The sequence below is a fragment of the Mustela lutreola genome, chromosome 1, assembly GCF_030435805.1.
Source record: "Mustela lutreola isolate mMusLut2 chromosome 1, mMusLut2.pri, whole genome shotgun sequence".
Taxonomy (NCBI): domain Eukaryota; kingdom Metazoa; phylum Chordata; class Mammalia; order Carnivora; family Mustelidae; genus Mustela; species Mustela lutreola.
In genome coordinates, this window is record NC_081290.1 from 146,487,144 (window position 1) to 146,511,741 (window position 24,598).

Sequence of the window (24,598 nt, forward strand, 5' to 3'; positions counted from 1 at the left end):
TATCATTCTATTTTGTAAAAGAATTAAACTCATGCACAGAAAGGGTAGGAATTAGCCTGAAACTGAACAGCGGAGAGGGTAAAGCTGGGATAAGCACCCAAGCTGCGTGCTTGGAGCCCGCACCAGTCTTAACCACTACTATTGGAATGCCCACATATAAGTGCCTTTCCAGTTGATTTCAGTGTAGGTAACTCCCAGGACCGTGAAAGCGTATTTACACTGCAGAGTATTGTGAGGATTTTCACAAGGCAGTTCACACATAGAATACAGTCCACAGCGTGGAACTGCACACTACTCTTCCAGAAACAGGCTTGCTCGTAGTTCAAGGAGTGAAATGACTGAAAGCTAATTTGGAGTTCTGGCTTTGAGACGATATATTTTGAATTGTATTATAAAATATAATCCTGAAAAGCAGTTAAGTTGTATTTTAATTACTAAAGATGAAACAGAATATACAAATGCCTGCATAATAATTGAATTTAAAATTTGGAACAGACGCCTCCTTTCTTAAGGTAACTGAATCTTCTTGGGAATGAAAGAGGTGCTGTCTGTTGAAAAGCAGTGTAGGAAGGTAGTGGAGAGCATGGGTTCTGAACTCAGACTGCCTGGATGTACAGAGCCACTAGCCGTGCAACCATGGGCAAAAATCCTAACCTCACTTTCTCATCTGTAAAAATGGGGTCATAGCAATCCCTGTTTCACAGGATTGTTTTGAAGATTCAGTGAGAAATTGATACAAAGCATGTAGCACCTGACCTTACGTACATAATGTCAAATAAAGATCAGCTAACAGCACTGCTATTAGTAATTATTACTGGGTTTTCACCCCGTTTCTAAACATGCGTAATCCTCTACTTGCCAAGACACATCCAGCAGGTGTTCATCCGAAATCATCGCTGAATCTGAGGTCCAGATTGAGATCGCTCCTTTCCCAGCTTATGTCTTCTTCATCCTTAGAAATGCTTGACTGTATTCCATGGTCTCCACCCCCCTTTAATAGTAAAACACAAGATGTATACAAAATTTTTGAAAATGTGCTCTGGCCTGTGGTTTATATTTATGAATGGCTTTTATTCTTCAGGTCAGCTTCTGGAAGCTGCTGAGCATTATGAAGCATTCCATCAGTTGACGCAAGGGCGGATATGGAAGGACGAGACAGGCCGCTTTCTCAACTTGTTGGCCTGTGAGAGTCTCCTGAGGACATACAGATTACTCTCAGACAAAATGCTGGAAAATAAAGAATACAAACAGGCCATCAGAATTCTAATAAAAGCTTCTGAAATAGCCAAAGAAGGTGGGTGGAAAAGAACACTCTCGCATAGCTTCCTTTAATGGGCAGACACTGCTTCTCCCAAGAGTGAAGTAAACCTCGTCAAGTGTTTGGGTGATTATTTCCTATGAAATGCAAAGACAAATGCCATCAATATACTTTCAGACTTCACTGTAAAACAGAGGTGCCTTAGTGCTGACAACAAGAAACCCATTAATTTCCTGAAAGCTTTATCTCCAAAATTATAAGCCTCTGGGAGTAGCATTATAAAACAATGAACCTATAATGACAAGGTAAGGTCATTTGCAAAAGTTAAGGGTGTGTGTCTGTGTGTGTGATTGAGGGTGTATATTTCTCTCAATCTGAGAGACCTCTCAATGTTTGTAAGTCCTTATGGTCAGGTAAGGGAAGATAATGATAAATATTTAGTTAGGAGTAACAGAAAAATAGAACTCTGGTATATTTTGGACGCTTGCCTGTCAAAGTGTGGCCTTTGCACTGGTAGCATCAGCGTCACTAGAAGCTCATAAGAAAAGCAGCATCTCAGGCTCCACCCCAGACCTCCTGACTCAGAATCTGCAGGTTAGGAAGCACTCCTGGTGATTCATATGCACATTTACAGCAGTAAAAATGCTTTCATTTTTTCATTTCAATATTTCCCTCAATATTCTATATCATGTGTATATGTGTAAAATATAAAGAAAAAATTTGGAGCATATACTCATAAGCTTTTACTTTGTAAAATGTAAAGGTATTTTATTACCATTATTTATCAAAAGAGTTGACTTTTTATGAAGGAGAAAAAGAAACTATGCTCCTTAAAGTGTATTAGTTCAGGATATATTTAATTGATTGGTTTATCAAGTAACATACGGTTTATTTGGAATAAGCGAGACTGAATTTCTGGCTGTGATTTTAATTTTCTAAAGAGTTAAAGTAAACATCTTAGCTTATTCTCTCCGTTACTTCTTTTTAATGATATTATAATACTTATAGGAAATCATCCTCATTGAAAGATGTATCCCACTGAATGAACTGCTTTTGAATGACTGGTGATCTAGTACCTTCCCCAAAGGGGTAAACAGTCACATGAATAGTTAGCCCTTAGATCAATTTCAGCAGCTAACTTTAGTCAGATGGAAGGTTATGTGGATTTTCCATAGAAAGTAATGTATTAATTAGGAAAAAGGTATTTTGCTTTAGGTTCACATTTGCTAAATTGTAAGGTAGTTTATAAAGAAAAAAGGCTCCGAGGATGTCTTCACACAGTCAGAGCCTGCCAGACAGTCTCCTTTTAAAAGTGTCTTTTACTTTTCAAAGGACAAATAAGGAGAACAGGAGAAATCTTATGCTAGGATAATTTTTTAAATATCTTTTAAAGGTGATAAATATTTGCCCTGCGTTTCCTGTATAACAAAGTAGATAGGTTAAGGGATCACACAGTATCTTACAAGAGCTCTGACAACAGCTGAATGCCCTGGGACAAAGTATTTCTTCTTGCCAGTATGTCTTACTTTAGTTAAGGAGACTGAAGCAGCAAACTGATGATTGCCTGCCTAATGAAGCATGCCTCCCACCCTGGTTTGCATAACATTTAAGGAGTCCTGACATACACTGTGGCCCAACTCCTTTACTAGGGCACTTGGTTTAATGCACAAGGATAACACTGGCCATGCAGTGGTCTCATCTTTTGATTATTCTATTTATTTTCATTTTTCAGTCATTCATTGGTCTTTAGTATAGTCTCAAAGCTGTACAACCAAAACACTAATGCGAAACTCAGTAGAAGTCACTCTCCATATTCGACTTTCCCTCTCCCCTAATAGCTATTATGTTAACTTCTGTCTCCTTGGATTTAACTATTCTGGAAAGTTCATATAAATGGAATCACATAATGTGTGTCCTTTGTGTCCAGCTACTTTCACTTAGCATAATGTTTTCAAGGTTCATCCATCTTATAGCATGTATTACTACTATATTCCTTTTTTATGGCTGAATAATATTCCATTGTATGGTTATGTCATATTTTCTTTATCCATTCATCAGTTGATGAACATTTATGTTTCTCCCACCTTTTGTCAATTATGAATAATGCTACTATGAACATTTGTGTACAAGTTTTAAGTCTTTTGTCTCCAGACCTAGAAGTGGAATTGCTGGGTCATAGGGTAACTCTATGTTTAACTTAAGGAAGAGATGACATAGAGTTTTCTAAAGTAGCTGTCCCATTTTACATTCTTCCCAGCAATGTGTAAGGGTTTCAGTTCTTCCATAAGCTTTCTCACCAGCACTTGTTGCTGTCCTTCTTTTTGTTTATAGCCATCTTATTAAGTATAAAATGGCACTACACTGTGGATTTAATTTGTATTTCCCTGTTAGCTAATGATGTTGAACATCTTTTTATGGGCGTATAGCTCAATTGCATAGCTTCTCTGTAGAAATGTCTATTCAGATTCTTTGCCCATTTTCAAGTGGGTTGTCGATTTATTATTGAATTGTTTTAAGTATTGATGTATTCTAGGTGCAAGTTCTTCATCCGAGATATGACTTGAAAATAATGGTTTTCTTTTCACTTTCCTTTGAAGTACAAGTTTTTGATTTTGGTGAAGTCCAAAATAATTTATTTTTTTGTTTTGTTGTTTGTGTTTTTGGTATTATAACTAAGAAGGCTTCTACAAATCCAAGGTCTTGAAGATTTACTCCTACATTTTATTCTGTTTTGTACAATTTTAACTCCTATATTTAATTAAGTCTATAGTCTGTTTTTTTAAGATTTTATTTATTTATTTGACAGAGGCGCCCCTATAGTCTATTTTTAAGTGTGTGTGAAGGGGAATATGATAAAGGTCCAACTTTATGTTTTCCATGTGGATATCCAGCTGTCCCAGTACTATTTGTTATACATACACTATTCTTTTCCAATAATTTGTCTTAGGACCCTCATCAATAATTAATTGCCCATAAATGTGAGGGTTGTTTTCTGGACCGTCAAGTCTATTGTAGTGATCTATGTATCTGTCCTTATTCCACTACCACATATTCTTGATTATTGTAGTTGTGTAGTAAGTTTTGAAATTAAGAAATTTGAGTCCTCTACTATCCTTTTTCAAGATTGTTTTGACTATTCTGCATCACTTGCATTTCCACATGAATTTTAGGATTACCTTGTACATTTCTGCAGAAGGGACAGCTGGAATTTTCATAAGGATTGAATTGAAACTGTCAAGAAATTGGGAGAATACTGCTACCTTAACACTAAGTTTTCCAATCCATGAGTATTGGTTATCTGTCCATTTATTACATATTTTATTTCTTTCAATGATGTTTTATAATTTTTAGTATATACAGCTTGCCCTTTTGTTAAATTTATTTCTAACAGTTTTTTTCTGATGCTATTAGAAATGAATTTTTTTCTTTCATTTTCAGATTTTTCACTACTTGAAGGTAGAAATAAAATTAAGTTTTGTACCCCTGGGGATAAAAATATATGTTTATATAAAAAAAATAAAAATTAAAAAAAAATATGTTTATAAAAAATAAAAGAAAAAAAATTAACTTTTGTATGTTGATCTTGTATCCCCTGAATATGTTTATTTGCCTTAACGGTTTTTTGTGGATTCTTTAGGATTTTTCCATGTATAATATTGCGTTATCTGCAAATATAACTTAACTTCTTCCTTCCTGATCTCGGTGCCGAGTGGGGACAGAATATACAACCCACAAAACCACTTTGGCATTAAGAGAATTTGAGTTAAAATCACTTGAAAAACAACAGAGATATAAGAAGGGTATGTAATCTCCCCTTTTCCTCCTGAAGACACGAGATTAGAAACTGCCCTCCCTGTGCCACAAGAAAAGACACATTCTTCTATGAAAAGTCAGAGCCAAGAGACTTCTGTACAGATTTTACTAAAATCATCTTTATTTTCCTTTAGTCTCCCTGCATTGCTTACTTACTTTCCCACAAGCGCCTCCCTTTGTTCCATCCAATACTGAAGCATGTAGATTTCACAGTTGCTTTGGCTCCTCATTCCTTATGAACGTTCCCATGTCACCTAATACGCAAATTGGTGTGTTTTTTTCTTCTATTAATCTGTCTTAAGTCAATTTAATTCTCGGGCCCAGCCAAAAAGCCCTTAGCAGTTCAAGTCTGCCTCCTTTGCAGTGTCTTTACAATGCCATTGTTTTTCTGGACTGACTGCACGAGCTAGAACTTCCAGCACAGCGTTAAATAGAATTGATTCCGGTATACGTCTTTGTCTTCTTCCTGATCTTAGGGTGAAAGCTCTCAGTCTTTTGCCAATTAAGAATAATGTCAGCTGTGGGATTTTTGTAGATATTCCTTAATGTTATTAAGTTCTCTTCTAAGTTTGTTGAAGATGTTTATCATGCAAAAGATTAGATTTTGTCAAATACTTTTTCTCCATCTATTAAGATGGTCATTTGGTTTTTAGCCTTCCTATTCATATGGCATATTACTTTGACTGATTTGCATATGTTGAATCAATCTTGCATTCCTGGGATAAATCCCATTTGATCGTGGTACATAATCCTTTTTATATGTTGCTGGATTCACTTTGCTAATTATTTTGTTGAGGCTTTTAGTATCTATATTCATAACAGATATTGGTTTGTAGTTTTCTTATGATGTCTTTATCTGGTTTGATGTCAAAATAATACTGGCTTCATAGAATGATTTCGGAAGTGTTTTCTCTTAATTTTTGGAAGAGTTTGTGAAAAATTGGTATTGATTATTCTTTCAATATTTGGTTGAATTCCCCAGGGAAGCCCTCTGGGCCTGGGATTTTCTATGTGGAAAACGGTTTGATTACTAATTCGTTTGATTACTAATTCCGTTTCTTTACTTGTGGATTTATTCTGATTTTTTCTTCTTGAGTCAATTTCAGTAGTTTATACCTTTCTAGTAATTTGTCTATTTCATCTAGTTTATCTAATTTGTTGGTATAGTTGGATAATATTCCCTAATAGTCCTTTTTATTTCTCTAAGTTCTATAGTGATCTTTCCTCTTTTGTTCCTGATTTAAGTAACTTGAGACATCTCTCTTTTTCCCTTGTTCAGTCTAGCTTAAAGGTTTGTCAATTTTGTTGACCTTTCCATGAAACAATTTTTAGTTTTGTTGACTTTCTCTATTGTTGTTCTATTTTACTTATTTCCAGTCTAGTCTTTATTATTTTCTTCCTTCTGCTTCCTTCAGATTCAGTCAGTTCTTCTTTTTCTAGTTTTAGAAGGTGAAAAGATGTTCCTTATTTTTAAAAATAGGTATCTATAGCTGTACAGTATGCACTGCCTGGATCCCGTTAGTTTTCATTGTTGTTTTGTTTGTTTGTTTTCATTCATTTCAAAGTATTTTCTGGTTTACCTTCTGAGTTCTTCTTTGACCTACTTGTTATTTAGGAATATGTTTAATTTCCACATACTTGTGGGTCTCCCATAAGCTTTGTTATCAATTCCCAATTTCATTTTCTTGTGAATACCATTTTCTCAGTTGGATCTACTACCTTGACAGCAGTACTTAATATTGAAACCTGCTTTTTTCTTTTTACCCCCCACTTAGCACTCTCAATTCCCCTTGCCCTGCTGTATATATTTTTTTCTACCAGAGTACTTATCACCATACAATTTACCACAAAATTTATTATGTTTATTATTTATTTTGTATGTCTTTCTGTCCCTTTCCTCTAAAATGTAAGCTCTCCAAGGACAGAAAATGTTTCTGATTAGTGGCGTATTCCAAGTGCTTAGAGCTGTGCCTGAAACAGAATAGGTCCTCAATAATATTTAGTGAATTAATGAATTAGTGAATATATGTTAGCCAAATAACGAATGAAGTTTTAAGATATATTTTAACGAAACATTTGAGTTATTCCCAAACACATTGTCTCTACCTATTAGACCCCTATGATGACCCCTTCTTTATAGTCTTTACAGACATACCAGTATAAGAATGGACAATTTAGGTCTTGAAAATGAAACACCATATTTCCTTTAACCTGAATGATTATTAAATCATTAAAGCCAATACTAATTTAACCCACCCAAATAAACTACACAATAATATAAATAGTATTTTGCCTTTTTTTCCTTTGGTATATGTGTTATTCAACTTTAATAATGCTGACATTTCCCTCCATTATTTTATGCTTTCACTTTATCTTAATTTTGTTTCATTTAGGAAGCAGGAGAAGTTCTTGGGCTTAAATCCTATTTTAAAACTAATATTTAGTGTGACTCAACTGTTTCAATTAGCTGCCTCAAAATCTATCAACAAGGGTCGATTTTTCTTTTCTTTGCTAGGCTGCCCTTTACATAAAATTGGATGCAAATGGTGATACTAAATCAGCACATGCCACTGTTAGTACTTTAACACAGTTACAACATTTAATAGAGCAACTACAACTTATAAATAATCAACTTTTAAATATGCAAGAGGCAACTTCCCGTCATAACCTCTCCTTCCTACCCCATTCTCCCCTTCCCTAGGTCCATCCTCAGCACTTATAAACCTATAGCAGAGAAGAAGTTAAGGCCCAGATAAATTGTAAGAGTTAAAAATCCCCAGGCTGGATCATTGGCACCATCATCTCTGCTGAAGTGAGATTTTCAGGGTATAATTCTCCGCAATCATGAAATTGGTTGAGAATAATAACAATACTGTCACTGGCATTTGCCATCCTGTTTTCCTGTAGTGTTTCAGTTGAGCCACTGCCTCACAAGTGGTAATTCAGTGAGTCGTGAGAGAAACGCAGTGTGGAGAATTGTTAGCTCCTGCTGATATCCATCATGGCTGGAACACAGAGTTCAGACATCTAAAGGAGGCGGGAGTGGGGGGTGGGGAGGTGTAGATCCTCAGGCATTTGTATTATCCAGGAGTTAGGTAACACTGAAAGCCAAAAAGTAGAAAGAGGATAGTATTCTTTTCAAAACTAAGAGCCTTCAATGGTCTGGTAAGTCTGTTGACATATATTTAGTATATAAATGTGAAAACGTGTGTATTTATAGATGGTATGAGATCTGTCTTAATGAAGCACCTTACACATCTACACATATTGCTTTGGAAAGAAGATTTTGATAATTCCTGGAACAAAACACATTCAAAGAAATTAGAAAGTCTACACAGTTCCTTTGAAAAGATGATGAAAAGCATTACTAGTCATTAGCAAAGACAAAATGTGTTTGGATTTCAAAATACACATGGGATGTTGTACCAAGAAGGCAAGGTGTCAGTCATTTTCACCCCAGGTTTTAACCGATAGCTTTTAAATTAAACCTAATCAAAACAATAATTCCTTAATTTGCTAATTATCTGCCCTGTTAGAGACTTGCCCGAATGTCCCTTTCTCCATGTATATGTTTGTGCACCCTGTAAAGCTGGTACCCTTTACCAGTTATTCCATATCTGTAGCAGCAGCTATGCTGCATGACTGTGAGCCTTTACATAGTGGACTAGTGTAGAAACCACATATGCATCTCAAAATGATGATATCAAGCTGAATATGTAGAGGAAAACTCCTCTTACTTACACTGCTAATGCACTATAGTCTAACATTTATGAGTCATGTAATTTATTTTAACATCAGCCTTTTAAGATCAACACACAGTGAAGTTTCAGGGATTGTTCGTAAGTCTGTACACTTTGTTACAACTTTCTGCTGTCTTAAAAAGCAAAAATTCTGTTCCTTGTAGTAAATCAGTTTCTTTCATGCCATGACAATTTTTCTACATTTTCAACTTTAGGAAGTGACAAAAGGATGGAAGGAGAAGCTTCCTACTACTTGGGCTTAGCATACCTAGCTGCTGAAGAGTATGAAACGGCATTAACAGTAAGTTGAAGTAAACTTTTAATCATTGCCATTTTTAATGTTTACTATATTGTATTTATTTTACTTCATATGTTGTTATAAAACCAACAGAAATGGGTAGTCCTCTACCTTTCTATAGAGACCAAAGCAGAATAGCAGTTCTAGAAGAAGAAAAAAATTGGTTTTATTGCTTATGGTAGGCAGTATGTAATCAATTACCAAGAAGTGCTTTAGGATACATAAAAGTTAAATATGTGGGGTAATGTGACCATCTACACTCATTCCCATATCATTGAGGATAGACTTGGGTTAAATGATGGCAAAAAGTAAAAAAAAAAAAAGAAATGAAATGAAATGAAAAATTATAAACTTATAATAAATAATCATAAATAAATTATTAAAAATAAATAAAAATCATAAGCTTGTGATTTGGGAAATTTTGCTTGGAAAAGACTGTGTTTATGCAGTCGAGTGAATTGCATTGCTATGGACCTTTATGGGGGGAGGCAGCAAAGATGGAGAGCACTGTTGATTCCGATCTGAGAAGTAGCCTGCTCCATGATGAAAATCAGTGTGTGTCTATTTTATGACCAAAGTTCTGGTGTTTGGCTAAAAAACAAACAAAAAAATGTCCGGGCTATCTTTTCTGTATTATAACAGAAATCATTTTTTTCTTTCACTTTTCTCTTAGCTCTAATATAGTTCAAGTGTAGTTTCCCATTTCACGTATATCTCTCATAATCATTTTATCTGATATACAGTATTGGCTTTATCTTCAGCTTCGAGGATTTTGCATTTGCTATTTTAGATAGTCATGCCAAGGAGGATTCATCATGGGAAATAGATTGTTCTAGATGACTCATCTGCTTACTAGTTTTTGGTTAATGACATACATTCAGCAATGCTGTGTTCCAGGGAACACAGAAGCCAGCAGTTCCTTTTAGCAGCTACTTTAATGAGAAGGGCCAACTTGAGAACCTCACTATAATTCCAGGCAGGAGGAATAGGGTTTTCTGAGCCAGGAGATAAGAGTGGTTGATTCCAACACTGAAGATTAGGGAGGTTGCACAGAGAGCTTTTCAAGAGCAGGATTTCTATAGACAAAGTGTGGGAGTCAAGGATGATAGGATATTAGACACACACACACACACTCAACGTGAACAGACTTAGTTTGTTTGGGAAGCAATGAATTGTCTGGTGCAGGTATGAAATCAAGATGGAAAATTAGGTGAAAACTAGCTTATAAATTCTCTCTCTCCCATTCTCTCTCTTTCTCTCTCTCTCTCTCTCATGGGCAATGCAAACACATGGCAAAATAAATTCAGGCAATACAATAGAGTTTACACTGAAAAATAAACCTTCCCTCCCTCCTGGTATTCAGTTTTACTGTTCTTTTCTCAAAGGCAAATGCGGTTTCAAGTTTCAGGTTTATTTCTCAAAAAATATTTGTATATATGTATACCACATAAGTGAATAAACATATATGTATTTTTCATTGTTTACAAAATTGTAGTACTTTATATGTAGTGTTCTGCATCTTGAGTTAACTTCTTCCTCACTAATGCATAAAGACGTGCCTCATTTTTAAAGGGCCACGTGGTGTCCCATGTTATCGTTGTACCATAATGGATTTAACCAGTGCCTATTGGTGGGCATTTAGGTTATTTCCAACCAGACTGTATTGCAAAGGGTGTAGCAGTAAACAGCTTTGTGCCAAAGTGAGAGATGGTCTGCAGAATCAATTCCTAGTGGTGGAAATGCTGGGTTAGGGAAGAGATAAATTACTTTTTTTTTTTTTCTTCTAAACTTCCCTTCAAAGAAGCTTCATCAGTTTACATTCCTACAAAAATAAATAAAGGTACCTGCTTCCTTTGGACATTAGGTACATATGTGTAATATGTGCCATGAATGTTTTTCCAGACCACTGTTGTTTTTTACTTTACTTGTGAAATTTTTCCATGCTAAAATTCCATGGCCAAATTTATCGACCTCTTTTTCTATGACTTCTGGACATTCTTAGGAAGACTGTCCTCATTCCAAAATTATTATTTTTTAAAATTTTATGGAGGGTTGAAGGGTTTTAAATGCTTTGCTGAAGAGTGTGAAACTCATTTTAAGCAATGTGGGAATTTTAATGATTTTTGATGAGGCTGGTGATATGATCACATTAATTTATTCCCAGCTGTTTATTAAGCACCCTCTGTATGACAGACATAATGCCAGGCACAGATCTGGTCTATAATTGCAGAAGATAACACTACTGGTATAGTCTAGTAATGAATGGATTGAAGGAGAAATATTTGGCATCTAAGGGGCAAATTTCTTGAAACTGGTACTTCTTTCAGAAAAGTACTTAAAGTTTTCCTGAAAGTATGGAAACTATAACTCAAACATAAATCTAATGTTCATATTAGCTGTGTGAACTTGGACAAGTCCCTTAAACTCTCTAAGTCTCAACTGCTTCATCTATTCAAGGGAACTAATAAGTACACTTACTTTTTTAGTGTGTAATGGATTGAATGGTGGTCCCAAATATCCACTTCCTAATCCCTGGGGCCTGTGATTGTTACCTTATTTGGGAAGAGAGTCTTCGCAGATGTATCCAAGGGCCTTGAGATGAGGCGATCATCTTGGATTATCTGGGTGGGCATTAAATCCAATGACAAGAGGCCTTTTAAGAAAAAGGCAGAAGGATATTTGAAACAAAGGACAAGAGGACACATACAGGGAGAAGACAACCACATGAAGATGGTTCAGAGATTGGAGTCATGCTGCCACAAGTCAAGGAATGCCAGGAACCACCAGAAGCTGGAAGAGTCAGGAAGGATCTTCCCCCAGAGCTTTTGGAGGGAACATGGCTCTGCTGATACCTTGATTTCAGACTTCTAGCCTTCAAAACTGTGAAATAATCAATTTCTTTTAAGCTACCTAGTTTGTGGTAATTTGTTGCATTAGTCCTAGGAAACTAATACATATGGTGATTAGGAGAGATCATTTATATAGAGTTTTTAAAAAGTGCCTGCCTTGGGGGCACCTGGGTGGCTCAGGTGGCCCCTGCCTTCAACCCAGGTCATGATCCCAGGGTCCTGGGATCGAGCTCCGCGTCGGGCTCTCTGTTCAGCGGGGAGCCTGCTTCCCTTCCTCTCTCTCTGCCTGCCTCTCTGCCTACTTGTGATCTTGGTCTGTCAAATAAATAAATAAAATCTTTAAAAAAAGAAAAAAGTGTCTGCCTTGCATATAATAAACATTTGGTAATTGTGAGCTTTTATTATTTTTACTCTAACTTAAGTCTCTCGACTTCAACAGTAGTAGTGAAGGTGGAAGGAAGTAGTTGCAGAAGTTATGCAGGACTTGGAAGTACACAAAGTACGGAAAGTGGGGAAGACAGAGTTCCTCAGATGGCCCTAGGTTCCTAGATATGAAACTGGATGGATGCTGCTATCATTCACTAAGCTGGGGAATGCTACTGGATACCCAGGCTGGCAGAGAAATGGGGAGTTCACTTTCAAATATGTTGAATTTGAGGAGTTTGGAGTTATCCAAGGAGAGATCAGATAGTGGTATATGTAGGTCTATAGCTCAAGAGAAAGTCGAGTTTGGAGCTACTATACCATTCGATACTGTATAAATCTTTAAGTATTCAGCATATTGAAGCACTGGAGTGGAGATTTCCTAGAGAGTTGATAATGATGAATAAAAAAGGCCTGGGACTAAGACTTGCTGAAGGTGGTTAAGTACAAAGCAGGGGTATCCGGGGAGATAGGAAGAAGATCAGGAATGGAAGATCACATACAAGCCAAGGAACCCCGGGTGTGTCTAAAAGACAGAAGTATGCAAACCCCTTCTGCCTCCTATCCCAGATTTTGGGCTGGAATGAGAGCTCCTTATAGATACTTCCTGTGAGAACTCAACCCCTTCTCCCAGGCATGTATCTTGGTGAGAGTCAGCATTAGTTAATTCTTGTCATTTATTGCTGCAGCTGGGGTGAAGGCTTTGGGAAACACTGCAGCCCATATTCAAGGCCCAGGCTTACTGCTACAGTAAAGAGTAGCCTTTGCATTCAGAAAGAATGAGGGACTGTTGTCAGAGCCCAGGTCTTGCTTATGGTAGACTATTATTGTCTCTTTGGAACATAGCTTGCCCAGAACTGAGGGCTTACAGGAACTAAGCTTAAAGTTTGGACCAAGTCCACGGGCAGAGCTGCAGGACCAAAGAAAGATCTGTTGTCAGATCTGGATACAAAATGCTAAGAGCAAAATAGAGAAGGCATCAGATTCACCGTTGTACAACAGGAAACGGAACAGGTACCAAGAAATCACCAAGGAACAGGAAGCTGGAGTTGGGGTGTGCCTGGGATGGAGAACGGACATGAGCGTTTGTCCCTGATTCAGGCCATGGAGTTCTTGCTCAGGTTGATCTTAGAGGGCAGCCTGTTTGTGCCATTGTAATGAAACACTTCCACAAAACCTGACGTCTTGCTTTGATTTCCAATGGAAGGTCATGTCTTTTCCTTCTCTTTAATACCTAACTTTAGCCACTCTCCTTGCTTCTTTTCCAAGGTAAAAGGTCTAAAACCCCAGAGCAGGACAGAGCACTCCTTGTTTAGTGAATTGGTTATTAAAAAAAAAAAAAATACATGATCAATTAATAAATAGGATTGACTCCTTGATCGATTGATGAGATATCTGCCCAGTTATCTAATCACAAAGTAAACATTCAACATACAAAAGATCTTCTCTTTTGAAATTCTCCCTTACCCTACCTCCCCACCCTGGGCAGTATGACCAACACTATCTTCATCTGTTTGAGGGCCTGGAGGATGTTGCTTTCTCAGTGTGGCTGTGGAGAGGGGGCAAGAGTGCCCTGAAATTCGTGTGGTCATGTCGGAGCCGGCCTGAAACAGCAGACAGTTACACTCAGCATTCCCCTTCCCATTTTATAGTCCGTCTTTCATTCTTGGCTTAAAGTCCACATACTCTCTTTATTCCCTTATTTGTATTTTAAGCTTATAATTTGGAAGATTTCCAAGTTTTTAGTACCATACCCTACATTTACCCTTTTTCCCTCATGAATTTTCTCCCTTTCAATAATGTTCACCTGTTTAAAGATGTTTACGTGATTTGTTCAAAGAAACTTGGCTTAGAGAAACCGGTCACAAGTAAATATTACTGATTAATAGTTTTGATGATCTGAAACAGAAGGGATTTTGAAATTTTGCTGATGGATCTTAATTTAAGGGCTTTAATTTATTAATAAATGATGACTACATTAATAGAAGAATATTCTGACAAGCATATGAATAGTTTGGTCATCCATTCTTTGCCAATAAAGCGTTATTTATTGGATGAGAGAATAGGGTTAATCTAAGACAAGATAATGGATTTATTTAGGGTTGATATCCCTGCTAATGAAGAAAGGGTATTTGGGGAAGTGATAGTTACTCTAATAAACTTATGCAGGAGGTCATCGAGACCCTGACATTTAAAGGTGAAAATGCTACCTGCATTTATCAGGTGCTGAGAAAAGAAATAGTAATTCCCTTTGGCCATCATCAATTTAGACCCACACATGTTACAAGTAGAGTAAATTCTGAATTTTAGAAGATAAATGTATCTTATAAAGTCTTAAAATTTCAAAAAGAAAAATATTTTACTAAAAGTCACATTCAAGGCTTTTGCAAAGTTGGACCCACTTCTACAATCAAATATTGCAAACATAAAGTTAATTTAAGAAACAGAAGGGCCTCCCTTAGCACTGTTTTATGCATGGATTTTCTTTCTCTCTAAATATTCCATTCCACTTAATAATTTCAGGAACACCAACTTTAACAATCCTCAGTACATTCAGTGAATTACTTGCTTCTCATTATTTAGCAATAATGTAGCCTATCAAAAATTATACTATGAAAGCAAAATTCATCACATTGATACTTTGTTTGCTTTTATAGTATAAGATTCATCACATGTACTATTATTTAATTATTCCATATATAAAACAGTAGCCATCTTTATATTTGCATACTTGTCAGCATCTTTATAATAGCTTTGAATGCTTCTAACATTGGTGTTAGCTTATATACATGGTTAACCTAAATCTCTAGCCTTATCAGCAGCATCCCATAGAAGAATGCAAATAAATAATGTATCAGAAAAGATAGTTACACTAATATTCTAGCAACTCACAGATTGTTGATAAATATTAACAATAAAGGATATAGATTATAGTTGTGAAATGATACATTCTTAAGGTTTTGCTAGGTAATTGAAATTAAATTGTATTTATTCTTTCAACTCAGTATACACAAACAAAGGGAAAGTCATTATATATCAGAAGGCATTTCTAACAAAGAATGACTTTTAGACTTACAATGTTTAGCTAACCAAAGTTTGGGGGGAGGTAATTCTTGCAGCCGTTTCTTTTCCTATTTAGTTTATAACCTTCTGCCTTAAAAGTCACCCCATCCTTGATAGCAGTGGGCTCTTCATCCAAATTACAGTCTACCTGACATACAGATACCTTGGCAGATTCCACAGTAATGTACATCAAGCAGGTTTTCTTTTTGGTCACTTTTATAAGTGAAGACTGTTATCTACTCCTGAAACCATTACATGGCCCAAATAAATCCACATTCCTCACAGCTCACTTTCAGTATAATATCGTATTAAAAAAAAAAAATCTAGCAAGCTAAAAGAAAAGTAATTTCAGTTTCTACTTACTTGTCCTCAAAGAACAGTAAAAGAGATAAAATTCTTAACTCCCAGTAACAGTTTTTAAAATCCTCTCTCGTTCCATTTTAAAAAGATCTTCAGTTTGTCTGTCTGTAGATATTCTGAAGCCTGTATCCTCACGTCATTCTCTAAACCCAAAGTTTCCTCCAGTATTCCACTCACTCATGGTTTACCACTCTCATTTCTTCTGTCCTTCTGCCTCTCTTCTCTCCCTGATCAAGGAATGGGGGGTTCTTTTCAGCAAGCTCCTTTCTACTTCTTACATCCCTCCTCCCCTCCCACCCCAATGATAACTCCGATCTGCATGATAAAACCCAGGAGGAGTGGGGCTGGTTTGGGGGAGAAAAGAAGACATACCAAGCAGGCTGTGCCAGAATGAGTAAACTGGGAAAGGGGAGAAAGCAAATGCTCTTGCCTTAATTATTTTTTATTCTCTTGCACTACATGCGACAGATTCTTGAACACAACATGTCATAAGAAAAAAAATGTAAAGAAAAAATAGTAAAAGGAGAGAGAGGGAAAGGAAGTAAAGGAGCCAAGGCGAAGGAGAGGTCAAGGAAGAGGCTATCTAAGGCTCTGTCTGCAGTCAGGTCCTTTGTGCATTATTTCAAACACTTCAACTCTGCCAAGTTCTGTACATGTGCAGAATATGATGATATGGTACATTTTTCTTTTTCTTTCTTTTTTTTTTTTTTTAAAGATTTTATTTATTTGTCAGAGAGAGAGAGAGGGAGAGAGAGCGAGAACAGGCAGACAGAATGGCAGGGCAGGCAGAGGCAGAGGGAGAAGCAGGCTCCCCGCCGAGCAAGGAGCCCGATGTGGGACTCGATCCCAGGACGCTGGGATCATGACCTGAGCCGAAGGCAGCTGCTTAACCAACTGAGTCACCCAGGCGTCCCAATATGGTACATTTTTCTGATGGACCATACCTGCTAATGTATGTGGGCTGAATAGGTTTGTCTGTAGGAGCATTTGCTTCTGTGCATCTGCATGTGTGCCCTCTTCCTAGCTGCTTCTGGCTCCTTGTAAAGGACTCTTCGAAGCCAGTTTAATACGATACCATGACACCTGGTTAGAGTCTACAGATGCTCACATCTGCTGCCGAATCTTTGACTAATATAAGTTTGCATGAAGTAAAGGCAGTAAATTGTAGCATTTCTTGAATAAGGAGCTCTCCACAGGCTTTTAAAAGTGTATTTAAGAACTCTTTGGAGTGTGAGAGCAACAAAATGGCTGAGATGGTGGGCTTTAACATCAGGCTGATGGAGGACCGAATCCCAGCTTTGCTCCTGCCTCATCATCAGACATTGCACAAGTGACTTCCGCTTTCGAAGCATTAGGTTCTTCATCTATAAAATAGGGACACTGTGGTCCGCAGCCTCAAAACGCTTCGTGAGAATTAAGTAAGAAAATGCGTGTAGGGTTTGTGGTGTAGGCGTTAACATATAGAGAACCATAACTATTGTATCGCCATTAATGTGCATTAACAGACTTATTTTCCAAAGGGCAGAGATGGTCAAACATCTATAAAATCACGATTTCTGGGTTTTGCTCTAGGCCTCAGTATTCCCAAACCAGTAATTAACATAGACCAAAATGTTAAATGTATAGACGAAAGTCTATATCAGAGATGTGGATGTAGGAGTTTTTTGGGAGTTCTATTACATGATAAAAAAAAAAAAAAACACCTTTTTGTAATACAGTTTAAGTGTATATAGCAATAGCTCTCTAAGCGTTAAGTGGTCCAATATTTGAGCTGACAGTAGGTTTTGATGTACGATCTTTATATGGGAAGTAACTATTATATAGAAAGAGCCTATGGGAGATGCCTGGGTGGCTCAGTTGGTTAAACATCTGCCTTGAGCTCAGGTCATGATCCCAGGGTCCTGGAATCGACCCCCGCATCAGGCTCTTGTGCTTCTCCGTCTGCCTCTCCCCCTTGCTTTTGCGCTCACAGGTACTCTCTGCCTCGTTGTCTCTGATAAATAAATAAAAACTTGCAAAAGAAAAAAAGAAAAGAAAGAGCCTATGGTGTTCTAGCATGTGCGCTAGAAGGCATGGATCCTAGTCCTGAGTGCTGCATGCTAGCTATTTACCTTAGTTTAGTCACAGAACTTGGAGGCTCAGTTTCACGTGTCAAACAGGAGTGGCAATGGCAGCTTCACTTTTTCTTTGTGAAGATCAAACGGAAAAAAATGTATGTTTACACTTTAGACTAGAAACAGTCTTCAAATGTAAGATACTATTATTACCACAGGCTATGATATAATTAGCACTGAGTAATGATAGCAATGATTCTCTGGTAGGTAGCATTTATTGAGTATCTATCCCAAGTGCTGCTTTATACCTAGTTTTCAATTGTAATTTACTAAATTTGTCATATGTAAATTACAAAGTGCTTAAATCTATCTTTGTATCAACACATATTGGTGAGGGAAATGTAATAAACCGACATCGGATAGAAAACTTTTTCCTACTAATTTATTAATAACTTTCTCTTGAGTGAAAAAAAAAATGGGATTTATCCCCCAAAAAAGGAATTTGAGTACTTTCTTTATTTAAAGATCAGAGCTATTCACTACCCATTAAATAGAAGTTGCTTCACTTGCCAGTTAGAAATCATTACCTAAAATTGACCCTTCTGTTCTTGCTTAATAGCCTCAGTATCTGAGGAGAGCTCAGATGCTGGCACAGAGGAAATCATGGCCTCCTCTCCCCAGAGGACCACGGGTTATTATACAAAACATGCAGACAATTCTGCTTGCAGCCAGTTTGCCTCCTGGTACTGTGTAGTTCATCACCAGCTTCTGAAGCATGCTAAAGAGGGCTCGCCACTCAGCTTGAGACGATTCAGGTGTAAGCTCAGGGGTCTCAGCAGTCATTTTCCTGCTTGACATCAGAGTTCTCATCCGCTTTATCCTTTTGTCCCATGACCCACCTCAGGCAGTCTCCTTCTTGGGAATCTAAAAGGAGCAGCTGTTACAGATCCCATTTCCCCCAATTGTTGCCACACAGATCTCCTGTTTAGCATCATCCCCCTCTCCACACATGCCCCTACCAGCACACAAATAGCACTTTCTTTTCATCCCAGAGGTTCTGCTATAAAGAAAGGCTCAAAATATCCATTATCTGACAAAAAAGTGGTAGGATTAGAAACACTGATAGAAGAAAATAGTTATATTTCCTAATTTTAAAAAATATGTATTTCTAAACACACTGTATTATATTACCAAAATTATTATAAGCAATAATTTCAAGCATGGTGTTAATATGTATTCCGTATCTGAATTTATTTTATACCTTTTGAGCAGTTAGCCTTACTTGGAAAATAGCATGTTAAGTAGTTCATGAAAAATATGTTTTAATAATTTGGAGATTAGGCTAATATAAAATGTTTTCCTAATAATTTTGCTACTGTTATCTTTGTATTTAAAGTCATGACCTTTCTAAAACAGTAAAGCAGATAACCTTATAGTAATAGTTTAATATAAATTTTGGTAGGAAAGATTGTGTGCAGACTAGAATCTTAGTAAATTGAATGTTTTTTTTTTTTAATTTTCTCATTAATGGGGAGTTGGACTCTCTTGAAGCATTTTTCCTATTTAATTCTCCTAATGGTTCTTTTCCTTTACAATGTTACAGCTTAGGAAAATAGTGTGTGTGATTTCTTCTTTTTAACTGATGAAGACATTATGGTATTTGTCATATAGATTAAAGTATTTGTCATTTAAATGACAAATGCATTATAGGAAAATCAGAATACTCAAGAAAAAAATGAATCTCTGATTTTTTTTTTTTTAAAAAAGCAATCTGGATCACTACATTTGTATCTTTAGGGTAAATACCCAATAGTGCAATTGCTGGGTCATAGGGCAGTTCTATTTTCAACATTTTGAGGAACCTCCATGCTGTTTTCCAGAGTGGCTGCACCAGCTTGCAGTAGTGATCCAAAGGGACACATGCACCCGAATGTTTATAGCAGCAATGTCCACAATAGCCAAACTATGGAAAGAACCTAGATGTCCATCAACAGATGAATGGATCAAGAAGATGTGGTATATATACACAATGGAATACTATGCAGCCATCAAAAGAAATGAAATCTTGCCATTTGCAACAACATGGATGGAACTAGAGCGTATCATGCTTAGCGAAATAAGTCAAGCAGAGAAAGACAACTATCATATGATCTCCCTGATATGAGGAAGTGGTGATGCAACATGGAGGCTTAAGTGGGTAGAAGAATAAATGAAACAAGATGGGATTGGGAGGGAGACAAACCATAAGTGACTCTTAATCTCACAAAACAAACTGAGGGTTGCCGGGGGGAGGGGGTTGGGGAGAAGGGGGTGGGATTATGGACATTGGGGAGGGTATGTGATTTGGTGAGTGCTGTGAAGTGTGTAAACCTGGTGATTCACAGACCTGGGGATAAAAATATATGTATATAAAAAATATATGTTTATAAAAAATAAAAAATAAAAAAAAAAAAATAAAAAAAAAAAAAATAAAATAAAAAAATAAAAAAGCAATCTGTAGGCAAAAATTTAAAGTCATAGACTGCCATGGAAAGGAAGAGATGTTTTATGTCAAGAAAGAAAGTTCATGACTTAAGTTAGTATAAAAACTGATTTTTTAGCCATAGAATTTATTGTTCATTTGTTTGTTTGTTTTTGAAATGTGAAAACTGGTTTTGGATCCCCTTGAGATGTAGAATGCCACTTTGACCAAAACTTCATGATGATGTTGATTATTCATTCTAAAAAGAAAGTGTACCTCTTTACAAAACTACTGGAATTTTTGTTTCCAATTGTTCACATCTTAAGAGATAGCTCAAAAGTTTCTGATACTCATTTTATGAGAAAATGAAAAGAAGCATAATTATCTTGATTTGGTTCACTCTAAAGGGGATGAACTTCCAGACTCCAGAAATTGAGTACCCTCACAACTATCCTGAATACTGTGACATATGGAACATAATGTATGTATCTCCTTAAAGTTCAAGGCCTAGCATCTGAAAATGTTCTCTGGAGCAATAAAGCAACCTGCATAGTTCATCACAAGACTAATTGTGTGACAGACCTAGAGGCAACGGCACAGCTGTTAGCGCACGTTGATCTAGAGACTGCAAAGGAAGAGGCATCACACCTGCAAGAACCCAGAGATGATTACAGGATTAGATGTGTTAAACAATAGTGTGGGGACCATACGAAGTCATTATACAGAGAGCCGAATTCTCTCTCTCCCTCTGCAACATGGGAAGGGGTAACTTCAGAAGGAAACATGTAATTCAGCATCTTAAAATGTACCCATAATAGTGTCAAACATATCTGTAGGATAGACGATTACTTGATCTTCAGTTAACACCTACCTTGATGTTAAAAATTCTTCAGTATAAATAGTGCTCAACTAAAAATAACATATACTAGACTTTAGAAATAGCATTAACTCTATACTCCTAATATTCAGTCCATACACTTAAGGAAAGATTTTACCTAGCAATTTCAAATTTCTCCTCAATAAAACATTTAAAAGCTTAGTTAACTAGTAAAATAATCTTGTTTAAGATTAAGTCTCACTTTTCTGGTGAATGTCTTCTATTAACCCCCTGTTTTTTCTTAAGTGATAATGATGATGGCCAGGGATAGAGAAAGAGAAGGAAGATAACAGAGAAACTAGCCAATCCACAAAATGACATTTAAATTATGAATAATCAAGAGTTGATATTTTAGATGTAAACAACAGCTTTTGTTTATGAGCATTTCAAGGGAGAGGTTTAATATTCTCCTACATAACATCATGACTTAGAGGCAAAAAGTTAAGAAGTCAAATAGTACCGAAGGTTGGCAAGGATGTGAGCCCCGAGAACTGTGATTAGAAGTGGAAGCTGGTCCGGAGAATGCCAGGGTGGGTGAGGATTCGAGAGCTGAATTCAGGCCAGCCCCTCTCCTCAGAGAATCTCCAGCAACACATGGAGGGCTGATGAGAGGAAAGGGAATAAGATTGGGGAGGGAGGATGAATAAGAAGACTTTATTAAAAACAAGTAAGAGTAAAAATATAAAAATAATAATTAAAAAAAATTGAGGGGCCATGCACTGATGAATAAAAGTGTGTCCTGCTGTGAAAGGTGCAGCTAACTGGATTCTATGTGCTAGAGTTTCAAAATAAATGAATAACATAAAGTGACATAGTCACAGAATACCTTTGATTACAGCCTGAATGTGCCTTATTTCAGGTTCTTCCTGAAATTTTCAGAATTTTTTTGCAAGCTCAAGGAGCATTCTTTGAGTTTCTGCAAAAGCAGGGGCCACGATAGGTAAACATTTTTGTATCATGAGACTAACAATCCTGATTTTTTTTTTTTTTTAATTTGGGTTTCCCAGTAGCAGACTCTGAGACATGGATTTGAGTGCAGGTGCTTTATTTGGGAGAGGTTCTGCCAGCAGGAGAGTCAGGCAAAGGAAGGACCCGTGGAAGGTGTGTTGCCACTGTAGGGAAAGGGGGCTCTGTTTTGCTAGAACCCTCTGGGAAACAGTCTAGAAACCGATCAGTTATCCCAGCGGAGGGACAAAGGGATTGGTGCATTTATTCTTCATTTCCCACCCATCAGTGGTCGAGAGAGCAGCTTCCAGGTACACTAACTGTCAGTTCCAGTTGACCATAGCCCAGCCACTGAACAGAAAGTTCCAGGGGCTGACATTAGCAAACTTTGGCTGCAGAGATTATGGGAGCGGTGCTAACATTGCTGACTATACCTGTGCAAATCGCTTGACTTCTAAGCTTCCTTTTCCAAACCTGTAAAATAAGTAGGATAAAATTGCTATTGGAATTAAGTGAGATAAAATAGTAATGTGCTTGGCATTTAGTAAACATTCAATAAAATGGTAGCTTTGAACAAGACTCACACTTTTTGCATGACTCAGGGATTACTCTTTTCAGAATTTATCTGCAGGAAATTACTATTAATATAGACAAATATTTAGCTATAAGATTGTTTATATATTTATTAATAGATACAAAGATTTGGCTTCAACCTGTATATACAATGTTATAAGCACTGTTTGTAATAGTGAACAATCTAGAAACAAGGTAAATGTACAATAGCAAATTGATTAAACATTATTGAGTATCCTGTGATGCAAAATAAAGCAGCCTACAAAAATGACACAAGAAGTATTTTTATAATAACAAAAATATTATCAATATATTAAGCAGAAAATCAAGGTACAAAACAATTACGATCGTACATACATACCTATGTTTACATACATACATACATATAAGACAAATGTATATATGAAGATACTAGAAACACCAGATTGTTTTCAGTGGTTATCTGTGGGAGCTCAAATAATGGATGACTTTAATTTTTTATTTTTGGGAGAATGATGCATCTGTATTCCCCAAATTTTCTACAATTAACATATACTGATTTTGTAATAAGAAAAAAAATGATTCTTATTTCTTTCCATTTCTTTAAAAATTTAAAGGCTTTAATTAATGTTTTCAGTAGGTTATATATAGACTGTTCATAGGAAAAACCTTCAGCATAGGGTTGATCATAGCAGTTAGTCATTTCAGCAGCTCATCTCAACCTAAAACACTGAAGAAGGTTATTAAAAGCTTAATAAGTGGGGCGCCTGAGTGGCTCAGTGGGTTAAAGCCTCTGCCTTGGGCTCAGGTCATGATCTCAGGGTCCTGGGATCGAGCCCCACATTGGGCTCTCTGCTCGGCAGGGATCCTGTTTCCCCCTCTCTCCGCCTGCCTCTCTGCCTGCTTGTGATTTCTCTCTCTGTCAAATAAATAATTAAATAAAAAAAATAAAAAAGCCTCTGCCTTCGGCTCAGGTCATGATCTCAGGGTCCTGGATCAAGCCCCGCATCGGGCTCTCTGCTCAGCAGGGAACCTGCTTCCCCTCTCCTCTCTCTCTCTGCCTGCCTCTCTGCCTACTTGTGATCTCTGTCTGTCAAATAAATAAATAAAATCTTTAAAAAAAAAAAAGCTTAATAAGTAGTAAAGGGCATTTAAAGATGACTTGATAAGGGGAAAAAATAGTCATATGAATTATAAAGCAAAAATAATAAAATAGGGAGAAAAGTACTGCCCTAGAGTGTTTGGTATCCTCAGTAAATCTGGCCAAAGTCCACATGAGAAAGAAATGGTAATAACTATGTCTATGAAGGTTTTTTTTTTAAGATTTTATTTTATTTTCACTTGAGAGAGAGCATGTGAAGGGAGAAGGTCAGAGGGAGAAGCTGATTCTCTGTGGAGTTGGGAGCCTAAAGCCGGGACTCGATCCCGGAACTCTAGGATCTTGACCTGAGCTGAAGGCAGTCACCAACCAACTGAGTCACCCAGGCGCCCTGTCTATGAAGTTTTTAAACTTCAGTTTGGTGCACATGGTTGAAAAATAGGTCTGGACAATCTTTTATGCTCAAGTAGATTCTTACCATGCTGCAAGACTGCATCATCCATAAGGGGAAATAGACACCCAGCACATACTTGTGCCATACTTGCAATGGGAACCAAGAGCTGGAGAAGAAACAAGGAAGCTTCGTCTCATTTGAAGGTTGAGGTGATGATATTTGAATTAAACCTTTTGCGATAAATGGTAGCTGTCCTCTCAGTGGAGAGAAAGCAGCATGAGTAAAGGCTTGGGAGGGCAGAAAATGCATTCTGGTCATGTTAGAGTATTGATGTTGAGGGACTGCAGCTCTTGCTTGGGGGAGACTGGAAAGGGTGATGGGATGAAATCCTTGAAGGCCTCAGTAGGGCAGG

The 24,598-nt window shown here is 37.0% G+C and overlaps 1 protein-coding gene across 4 annotated transcripts in view; it reads left to right on the plus strand.

Annotated features, from left to right (window-relative positions):
- The window catches only part of TTC29 (tetratricopeptide repeat domain 29), a 245,922-nt gene that overhangs the window by 85,314 nt on the left and 136,010 nt on the right, over window positions 1–24,598 (plus strand). For all 4 annotated transcript variants that reach the window (XM_059175912.1, XM_059175927.1, XM_059175903.1 and 1 more), the window contains 2 exons: window positions 1,082–1,294; window positions 9,027–9,112. In XM_059175912.1, the coding sequence (XP_059031895.1) occupies window positions 1,082–1,294; window positions 9,027–9,112 (299 nt within the window). The remainder of the gene's footprint in view (window positions 1–1,081; window positions 1,295–9,026; window positions 9,113–24,598) is intronic.